At 38.3% G+C, this 10,769-nt stretch overlaps 1 protein-coding gene and 1 pseudogene across 2 annotated transcripts; both read left to right on the top strand.

Moving 5' to 3' along the window:
• Positions 1–316: 316 nt before the first annotated feature.
• Positions 317–3,212, top strand: LOC132608328 (syntaxin-51-like; annotated as a pseudogene).
• A 2,331-nt stretch (positions 3,213–5,543) lies between these two features.
• On the top strand, positions 5,544–10,728 carry LOC132607318 (uncharacterized). 2 transcript variants are annotated; one of them, XM_060321241.1, is made up of 2 exons: positions 5,544–5,699; positions 6,497–10,728. In XM_060321241.1, the coding sequence occupies exon 2, from the start codon at positions 6,632–6,634 to the stop codon at positions 10,412–10,414; it is 3,783 nt and encodes a 1,260-aa protein (XP_060177224.1). In that variant the 5' UTR covers positions 5,544–5,699; positions 6,497–6,631; the 3' UTR covers positions 10,415–10,728. The 2 variants fall into 2 exon arrangements, with proteins under 2 accessions (XP_060177224.1, XP_060177225.1); XM_060321242.1 differs by lacking the exon at positions 5,544–5,699 and adding an exon at positions 5,706–5,788.
• The last annotated feature ends 41 nt before the right edge of the window (positions 10,729–10,769 follow it).

Raw genomic sequence — 10,769 nt, 5'->3', positions numbered from 1 at the left:
TAAACAAGACTTCCATACCCCACAAAAACCTGCTTAATGATGGCCGGTAAAGATCACAAAATCAGGCTCTGTAGTTTCTCTTATGAGCTCAATTACAGTGAAGATGGAGAAAAAGATGAGGTTATCTGTCAACCTTTATTTTAATTTTTTATGCTAGTTGTTAAATTTTGAGATTGGTCCCATCTATTCCTCCTCTTTCAGGAAATAAATTTGTTGTTATTAATTGATGAGATTTGGAAGTTTATTCATGGCTCTTACCAAAAAGGAGATGAAACATCATCATGACATGCTTTGATAATATGATTACGAAAGCGTCATGACATGCTTTGATAATATGATGAAAGCTAATCAGATGGCGACTACATTCAACATGAATATCCTTGCAAATAGGGATAGCTTGCTTGGCCGACCTGATGTTATCAGCAGGGCAACTGGTCTTGACAACCAGGGTCTTGTAGGTTTCCAACGTCAAGTTATGAAAGGCATGTCCTCATACACTAGGAATCGACGTGCTCTTTTCGTATTTCTTCTAAAACACTTACTTGATGTGGTTGTTTTTTGGTTTGTATTAAAAACAAAGCAGGATGAGGATCTTGATAAATTGGAGGACATGGTGACAAGCACAAAACATGTCGCGTAGCAATCAGTGAGGAACTGAACCTGAACTACTGGTGGGTGATATTACTGCAAAAAGTTTCAGTATTTGACCTTGAAAACATCTCTGTTACTTTAATTTTCATGGGGTCATCCAACTTTGTTACTACATTTTAGCAGCTTAAAGTTTGTCTAATATGCAGGATAACTTAGATTACCACGTTGATACAACAAACTACCCGCTTCGGGTATTGCTTGGTTTCAATATATCCGTGAGTTAATTTTAAAGGACTATTAACCTTAACCCACAATATAAAGGACGATTTTTGTCATTTGTCGATTTGAGAGAGATATGTTGGTTCTTTTTCAATCAATTGCTTACATTTAAATTTGGTTAGACGTGTCATGTGATGAGTCTTTTTCTATTTTTGTCATTTTCTCCATAAGAGAGAGACATGTTTGTTCTTTTTCAATCAATTATTTACATTTAAATTTGGTAAGACATGTCATGCGATCAGGGGCGGAGCTACATACAGCCGAGGGGGTTCATCCCTTCGTCGGAAAATTACGTCGCATATGTAGTATCAGATTTTCGATTTAGGTATATATACTAAGTATTGAACCCCCTCAACACAAACTGAAGGTGTAGTGCAGCGGTAAACGGGGTTCAAATGTTCCCTGAGTGGCCGGGTTCGATTCTCGCTGGACGCATTTCTTGGGTTTTATGGGTTTTATTAGCTTCAGGCGTGAAGGCTAAGCACCACATTTTTAACCCCCTTAATTAACCCTCTCTCTTCCTCTTCTTGCATCTTCCTCTCAATTCCTTTTATTCCTTTAAATTTGCCATTATTTAACATTGATTTTCATTTACTGCTCTCTTAATATTCCCTTATCCTATTCTCGTTAAATTTTGATGTGTTATGGTCTACGATTATTAATGTTTTTACGTGCTTCAATTGCTTGAAATGCCCTGCTATAGGACATAGATTAATGAATAAATGATTGTATAGTTTTATTCTTTTGCCGAGGGTCTACCGGAAACAGCCTCTCTACCTCGCAAAGTAGGGGTAGGGTCTACGTACACTCTATCCTCTCCAGACCCTACTTAGTGAGATTTTACTGGGTATGTTATTATTGTATTAAATGTATTCAGAAGGTCTTCTAATACAAATTAATGTAACTTTTGCATTTCACACCAAGCGTTTCTGGAAAGCAAGAAGAGCAAATGAAGCTCTAGAATGAATCACTCAACCAACTAAATAAGTTAGGTTTTGATCAAGTTGATGTGATATAATTTGTACTCTAATCAAAGCCTCCTTTCCTATAGCTATGGAAAAAAGAGTAGTTCAATTCATTAAGGTCTCACTATACACTATTTGGAAAAGAGTTCAAACAAATCAAATTTATTTCTATGCAATTTTATCTTGCACGTAAACATGATTTAAACCTTGAACTTTATGGTGACACAACGACAATTCTTATAATTATGCCAAGTCCTTTGTCATGACTCATGAAGATGAGTTGAGAAGAAAAAACACGCAAACATAAATATCGTTGGAGAGGGACTAAGGGGTCGTTTGGTTGTTGGTTAGGAAGGTGTATATTAGCTCGCTCATATCTGATCCGACGCGCTTATTTATCAGCATGATTAGCGTGCTTAGCTTTTTTTTTTTTTTTTTTGAACCCCCTTGATGGATATCCTGCCTTCGCCACTGCTGTGATGGGTCTTTTTAAAAACCATTTAGACACTTGATGTAGGGGCCCGACTGTGCCATTTAGTCATTTTTCGCTCAATCAGCTAAATATGTAATGTGTGTGTAACACTCGCCGATGATGTGGCAAAATAACAAATTAAATTAGGACGTGTCATTTGATCTCATAATAATATAAAAATAAATTTTGAGTAAAAACTAAAATTTCAAAAAAGAAAAGAAAAACCTATTTTTAAACCTTACACATTATTAACACACGCAGACACACACACAAAAAAAACGCATTTACTAACAAAAGAAAAATCTATAAATCATGTTCTTGGGTGTTCTTCACCATCTTCATGTGTGTTCCTGTTTCAACTACGATTTTAATTCAAAATTTCAAGAAAAATTCCACCAAATATGTTATAACTTCAGCTAAAAATTCTCTACGAAGTCCCGAAGACAATCCCAACATATCTCTCATAATTACACGAGTTATTTCTTTCTTATATACTATAGAAATCTAGTTTTGCTTTTCCTAAAGTCAAAAAGTTTATTACTACCTTATTATGAGTATGCACTAACCAATGCTACAACCAGATTAATATGTAGAGAGCAAAATAAGCTTTTATACGATAATCAAAATGCTAATGGGTGCACTAGCATTAAAAACTGCGAATGGTAAAATTAGATGGTTTTAATTTTATGCGTCTTTTGGAATTTGAATCTAGCCTGCCATCTTAAGAAGTGAAATATCTGATTTTGTCGCGCTCAAGCTGATGTGATTTTTCATTGTCCTTTGAAACAGAGAGTGCAAAGGAAGTTGGCATTTTTGATTAAACGCACGAAAGGTGGTTGTGGCTTTTGGTCATATTCATTGTTATTCTAGCTGTTGTCATCTTCTTATCGGTAAAGTACTTGTGATAAACCATGATGGTGAAGTTTAAAAAAGTTGCTGGCTTTTCATCAGCCGTTGCGCGCTAGCCTTTTCCCAACCTAATAAAGGGGCTGCTAGTTGTAGCGCGCAGTGTAATAGTGAATAGAAAAAGCGAATTGAGACTTTTTTTGGGGGAATCACTCAGCGCGGGGCCTCCATGTGAGTGAGATGATGGTCAACAACTCAGGCAAGAAATGCTGAAAAATGGCTAACGATGCAAGAGTTCTTTTCCCATTATACGCTCTAAGTTTCACCCGATTCTTCTATTGTTCATTGTTGGCAACAAGTGGAGCCATATGTTGCATTCCTCTTGCAACTGCTTCAATCAACTTCTAGAAGTTCTAGCTACACAAGGACTAAAAATTTGTCCTGCATTTGTTATGAAAGTATGTACTATGTATGTTCTGCGTTTTCACGTACTATCTAGGGTAGTATGTAACACAATAGAGCTTTCAATTTAAGAAGAAAGAAAACTCTGCCATGGATAGAAGTGGTGGTTATAGAGACAAGTCTTGTGAACATGTTAAATTTGTGGTGCAATGCATTCTTCAGGCTTATACTGTACTGTTATTGCAATTAGCCATTTTACTACCAAACTATTTCACAGTTTACGATATACAGCTTTGGTTTTTTTTTACTTGCCATTAGTGTTTGTGAACGTGTTAAGGATCACATTTGTAATGCTAACTTTGACTGATATATCATTATATTTTATGATTTTAGAATAAAATATCAAATTAGTAGTTAAAAAGTTAATTAATAGGAAAACAACCCATTATTATGAATGAACTCAAATAATTAAAAAATTTGGAAGTCATTTAAATAATATTATTCGGTAAAATATTTTCAATATTTTGAGATATCTAAAGTTAAAAGAGTATCAAACAAATTGGAATGAGTAGTAAACTAGCTGTTGTTTGGTTCATTACTTCTTGTCTGTAAATACATAAAGTTCCCATAAGTTATCCACATATTAAGCTTAATAACGCCCACTGAGCATTGAATTAGTTAATGCGGATATTGTCTTTTCTTACGCGGCCAATCAAAATACTGCATTAGTTAGTGAAAAAAAAATTCCTTATGCACATATGCTAACATTATTCAACATTATGAATGTTAAATTTCGATCTACAACAAGCAACACGTATAATATACATATAATCAATCTCAAGTAGTTTGAAATGGAGATGCACGTACTAGTATGCTTGAATTATCTGTTAATGCGGTCAATCAAAACACACTTCAGAAAAAAGAAAAAAAGAAAAAACAATCAAAACAATTGTATTCCCCCACTAGGGGCATTCAGAATTCATCTTGAGCCGATTTTCATAAAAAGAAACAAGATCAATTAATTCGACCATAAATCAAGCTAGATGTAAAGGCAAAACATATAGACGAACCAATGGTGCAAAATATAATTTTTATATAAAAATATTCTATAGGTATAATTATAAATTTTAAATACGTATTTATATACTCCCTCTGCGCCAAAAAGATTGTGAGTCTTAGTTTGACTTAACACGAAATTTAAGAAATAAAGTAAGACTTTTGAAATGTGTGGTCCAAAACAAGCTTCAGATATTTGTGTAGTTGTAAATCATCTTGTAAAGTTAAATTATTTCTAAATATAGAAATGCGTAATTTTTTTTTGAGACAAACTAATAAGAAAAGTAAGACATTTTTTTTGGGACAGAGCAAGTAGTTGATTTGGTTCATTTTTTTAATTTGTTTTTTTAAAAAAATCTATTTGGTGTGGTTGGTTTTTTAATTCGGAAAAGGGCCAAAATTACTCCTGAACTTTTGGAAATAGTTCATTCATACCCTTCGTTATACTTTAGGGCCAATTATACCCTTACCGTTATACTATGGGGTCAATTATATCCTTATGTCCAACGGCTGTCACGTGACATCATCACAGCCCTTCAAAATTATTTTACCCACTAAAATAACTCAACCCGACCCGAATTATTTTTTTTTTCCAGCCAAACTAATACGAATTTATTTTTTTTTGCTGGAAAAATTATCCCTATTAGTTTTGCTGGAAAAAAAAAAAATTCAGGTCGGGTTGAGTTATTTTAGTGGGTAAAAAAATTATTTGAGGGTAAAATAATTTTGAAGGGCTGGGATGATGCCACGTGGCAGCCGTTAGACATAAGGTATAATTGACCCCATAGTATAACGGTAAGAATATAATTGGCCCTAAAGTATAACGAAAGGTATGAATGAACTATTTTTCAAAGTTTGGGGGTAATTTTGGCCCTTTTCCTATTTTAATTTGTCTGTGATGCCTTTTTAATTCGGGTTGGATACTCCATATATTTACTCACCCGAACCGACCAGGAAGGCGGTGTAGTGGGGTTCCTTTCATATATGATACTGTGTCGTATTTCACTCTCTCAACAACACGTAAAACCCCACCGGCGTACATTAGCCTTGCTACTAGGGCTTTGGGATAATAATATCCTTTGCATCAGGTATTTCTTCATTTCATTCTGTAAATTCAAATCCCTGGATTTTAATTTTGCTATTGATTTGAAGTTGTATGAAGATTCAACCCGATTATGTAATATATAAGTGCTAATGTTCTGATATTGTGCTCGTGAATTCAGCTTTGGTTTGGTGGTTCTATAAATCTTCAGTTAGGGTTAGGGTTAGGGTTTTTGAAGTATTCTTTGCTTGGGATAATATCCTTTCTATCAGCTATTCTCAAATTTTCATTTTGTAAATTCAAATCCCTAGATTTTTATTCTATCATTTTTGTTAGTGTTATTTTGCTATTGAATTGAATCAATATGAAGATTCAAATTGATTATGTAATATATGGTATCTAATGTTCTGATAGTTTGCTCAATTTTCTTTGTGAAATTCAGGTTCTAAGTTAGTGGATTCATACCATTTCTCCTTATTATCTTGAATAAGCTTTGATTTGGTGGTTCGATAAATTTTCAGTTAGGGTTTTAAAAGTTGTATGACGATTCAAACTGATTATGTAATGTATACTTGCTAATGTTCTGATAGTTTGTTCAATTTCTTTGTGTATTCAGTTTCTTAGTTAGTGGATTCATACAATATCTCCTTATTTTTCCTGAATTATCTTCGATTTGGTGGTTCGATAAATCTTCAGTTAGGGTTAGGGTTTTTGAAATTTTGAGTGTTGGGTGGAAAATTGAAATTTGCTCATTTTTGTTAGTGTTATTTTGCTATTAATTTGAAGATTCAAACTGATTTGTTAATGTTCTGATAATTTGTTCAATTTTGTTTGTGTGTTCAGGTTCTTGTTTAGTGCATATTCGGCGTATTTCCTTATTTACTCTGATTCAGCTGGTTTGGTGGTATAAATCTTCAGTTAGGTTTGGTTCTTGAAATTTTGAGTGTGTGGGAGGACAACTTGACTGAGTATATAAAAATGGATGATGAGATTCAGAAGACGCAAGAGGAGAGGAAGAAGATGGAGCAGCAGCTCGCTTCTATGACTTCGGTGACTTTTGATACTGATCTTTATAGCTCGAATAAATTCGATGGTTATGAGAAATCCATTCCGGTGGTTGATGATGATGATACTTTTGATACTGAGAATGAGGTTGCTAGGAAGATGGCATCATATACTGCCCCGAAACAGTTCTTCAAGGAGGTTCCACGGGGTTCCGGGGAAGAGGATGAGCCGGCAGGGTTTAACAAAACAAATAAGATTATTGATAGGGAGGATGATTATAGGAGGAGGAGGTTGAATCGTGTGATTTCCCCTGAGAGGCAGGATCCCTTTTTGGATAAGACCCCAGGGCCAGAAGTGAGGACTTATGCAGATGCCATGAGGGAGGAGGCTTTGAAGAGGCAGAAGGAAGAGTTGATGAAGGAGATAGCGAAGAAGAAGAAGGAAGAGCAAGAAAAGGCAGCGGAGAAGAAAGAGGAGGTCGAGAAGCCAGCTCAGAAGAGGAGGAATAGGTGGGACCAATCTCAGGATAATGACGGTGGTGCGAAGAAGGCAAAAACTGGTTCGGATTGGGACTTGCCGGACTCGACTCCTGGGATTGGTAGGTGGGATGCAACCCCGACACCCGGGAGGGTTGGTGATGCAACTCCCTCGGTCAAGAAGAATAGGTGGGATGAGACACCCACACCTGGTAGGGTTGCTGATTCAGATGCTACACCTGCTGGTGGTGCTACTCCAGGTGCAACCCCAGCTGGTATGTCTTGGGATGCTACACCGAAGCTTGCGGGTCTTGCTACCCCCACACCTAAAAGACAGAGGTCAAGGTGGGATGAGACTCCAGCCACTATGGGAAGTGCAACTCCTATGGCAGGTGCTACCCCGGCAGCAGCTTATACACCAGGTGTTACTCCTGTTGGGGGGGTTGAACTAGCTACACCAACCCCTGGTGCCATTAATTTGCGTGGTCCAATGACTCCTGAACAATACAATTTGATGAGGTGGGAGAAGGACATTGAGGAGAGAAATCGACCCTTAACCGATGAGGAGCTTGATGCAATGTTTCCTCAGGAAGGGTATAAGATTTTGGATCCTCCAGCATCCTATGTTCCCATTAGAACACCTGCCAGGAAGCTTCTTGCCACACCAACTCCTATAGGGACTCCCCTGTATTCTATTCCTGAGGAAAATCGGGGTCAACAGTTTGATGTACCAAAAGAAATGCCGGGTGGTTTGCCATTTATGAAGCCTGAGGATTACCAGTACTTTGGTTCTTTGTTGAACGAAGATGATGAAGAGGAGTTGTCTCCTGACGAACAGAAGGAGCGAAAGATTATGAAGCTTTTGCTCAAGGTTAAAAATGGCACACCCCCTCAGAGGAAAACTGCTTTGAGACAACTCACTGATAAGGCCAGAGAATTTGGTGCTGGGCCCTTATTCAATCGGATTCTGCCATTGCTCATGCAACCCACACTTGAAGACCAAGAAAGGCACTTGCTGGTTAAGGTTATCGATAGGGTACTCTACAAATTGGATGAATTGGTTCGCCCGTATGTGCACAAGATTCTTGTCGTGATTGAACCTCTGCTGATTGATGAAGATTATTATGCTCGTGTTGAAGGGAGGGAAATTATATCTAATCTCAGCAAGGCAGCTGGTTTGGCAACTATGATCGCTGCCATGCGACCAGATATTGACAACATTGATGAATATGTCAGGAACACAACTGCTCGAGCTTTTAGCGTTGTTGCTTCTGCACTCGGTATTCCTGCGTTGCTGCCATTCCTGAAAGCAGTTTGTCAGAGTAAGAAGTCTTGGCAGGCTCGTCATACAGGTATTAAGATTGTTCAGCAGATTGCTATTCTCATTGGTTGTGCTGTTCTTCCGCATCTGAGGTCTCTGGTGGAAATCATTGAGCATGGTCTTAACGATGAGAACCAGAAGGTCAGGACCATTACAGCTCTTTCTCTGGCCGCTCTTGCTGAAGCTGCTGCACCATATGGTATTGAGAGTTTTGATTCCGTTTTGAAGCCCTTATGGAAGGGTATCAGATCACATCGTGGCAAGGTTTTGGCTGCTTTCTTGAAGGCTATAGGTTTCATCATTCCTCTTATGGATGCTGTATATGCCAGCTACTATACCAAAGAAGTCATGGTGGTCCTTATTCGTGAGTTTCAATCACCTGACGAGGAGATGAAGAAAATTGTGCTGAAAGTGGTGAAGCAATGTGTGAGTACAGAAGGTGTGGAGCCAGATTACATTCGACAAGACATTCTTCCAGAGTTCTTCAGAAATTTCTGGGTCAGACGAATGGCTTTGGACCGCAGAAACTACAAGCAACTTGTTGAAACCACTGTGGAGATAGCAAACAAAACTGGCGTTGCTGATATAGTAGGGAGAATTGTTGAAGACTTGAAAGATGAGAGTGAGCCATACAGACGAATGGTTATGGAGACGATTGAGAAGGTGGTCGCAAATCTTGGTGCATCTGATATTGATGCTCGTTTAGAAGAGCTGTTAATTGATGGAATCCTCTATGCCTTTCAAGAGCAAACCAGTGATGATGCCAATGTGATGCTTAACGGATTTGGTGCTGTTGTAAATGCCCTTGGCCAAAGAGTTAAGCCATACCTCCCTCAGATTTGTGGTACCATAAAATGGCGACTGAACAACAAGAGTGCGAAGGTGAGGCAGCAAGCTGCAGATCTGATTTCCAGAATTGCGGTAGTTATGAAGCAGTGTGGGGAAGAACAACTAATGGGCCATCTTGGTGTTGTCTTGTACGAGTACTTGGGAGAAGAATACCCGGAGGTTTTAGGATCTATACTGGGGGCTCTCAAGGCTATTGTGAATGTTATTGGTATGACTAAAATGACTCCTCCAATTAAGGACTTGCTTCCTCGGTTGACACCCATTTTGAAGAATCGTCACGAGAAAGTCCAGGAGAACTGTATTGACCTTGTTGGTCGAATTGCTGACCGTGGTGCTGAATTTGTTCCTGCAAGGGAATGGATGAGAATTTGTTTTGAGCTTCTTGAGATGCTTAAAGCCCACAAGAAAGGTATCCGTCGAGCAACAGTGAACACATTTGGGTACATTGCTAAAGCCATTGGACCTCAGGATGTGCTTGCAACATTGTTGAACAATCTTAAGGTGCAGGAACGTCAGAACCGTGTCTGTACCACTGTCGCCATTGCTATTGTTGCAGAAACCTGTTCTCCCTTTACAGTCCTGCCTGCCTTGATGAACGAATATCGCGTGCCTGAGCTTAATGTCCAGAATGGTGTCTTGAAATCCCTCTCTTTCCTTTTCGAGTACATTGGAGAAATGGGGAAGGACTATATATATGCTGTGACTCCATTACTTGAAGACGCTCTTATGGACAGAGATCTCGTACATAGGCAGACTGCTGCCTCTGCTGTGAAGCACATGGCTCTTGGAGTTGCTGGGCTTGGATGTGAAGATGCACTTGTCCACCTATTGAATTATGTATGGCCAAACATTTTCGAGACATCTCCACATGTGATCAATGCAGTTATGGAAGCCATTGAAGGAATGAGGGTTGCACTGGGAGCAGCCGTGGTCCTTAACTATTGTCTACAGGGGTTGTTCCATCCAGCAAGGAAGGTTAGGGAAGTTTACTGGAAGATTTACAACTCACTCTATATCGGCGCTCAGGATGCCCTTGTAGCTTCTTATCCTATTCTGGAAGATGATGAAAACAATGTCTTCAGTAGGCCCGAGCTGAACATGTTTATTTAGATAAGATATTTGCCTCTTATGGCTGCTCTACCATTTTAGGCATTTTCCTATTGCAGCGTGATGGAGTAGCGTCTCTGGTTATAGCATCTTTTGTTTTTTGTTAAGGACTTATGATGACAGCTTGATGTTGAGGTGGTTGTTTTCAAGACATAAGCTGTTCTTGGAGATGATGTGTCTTTTCTTCTAATTGTACCACATAAACTTGCTCCTGTTCCATGCTTTCCCCCTTTTTAAATATAGTTGCTTAGCTTTCATCTGGACAATGAATAAGATTTTTGTATGAAGTGTTGTAGTGATTGGTCTTGTTTTTGCGATGTTCGCTGGCTACGTCTTGAAAGTGTTCTGGCTAGAACTA

Source organism: Lycium barbarum, chromosome 8, assembly GCF_019175385.1.
Source record: "Lycium barbarum isolate Lr01 chromosome 8, ASM1917538v2, whole genome shotgun sequence".
Classification (NCBI taxonomy): domain Eukaryota; kingdom Viridiplantae; phylum Streptophyta; class Magnoliopsida; order Solanales; family Solanaceae; genus Lycium; species Lycium barbarum.
This window is presented reverse-complemented; position numbering and strand designations above follow the sequence as displayed.

Bases quoted from the DNA above. Each gene is read 5' to 3' on its own strand.
- LOC132607318 (XM_060321241.1), top strand. From the start codon at position 6,632: ATGGATGATGAGATTCAGAAGACGCAAGAGGAGAGGAAGAAGATGGAG.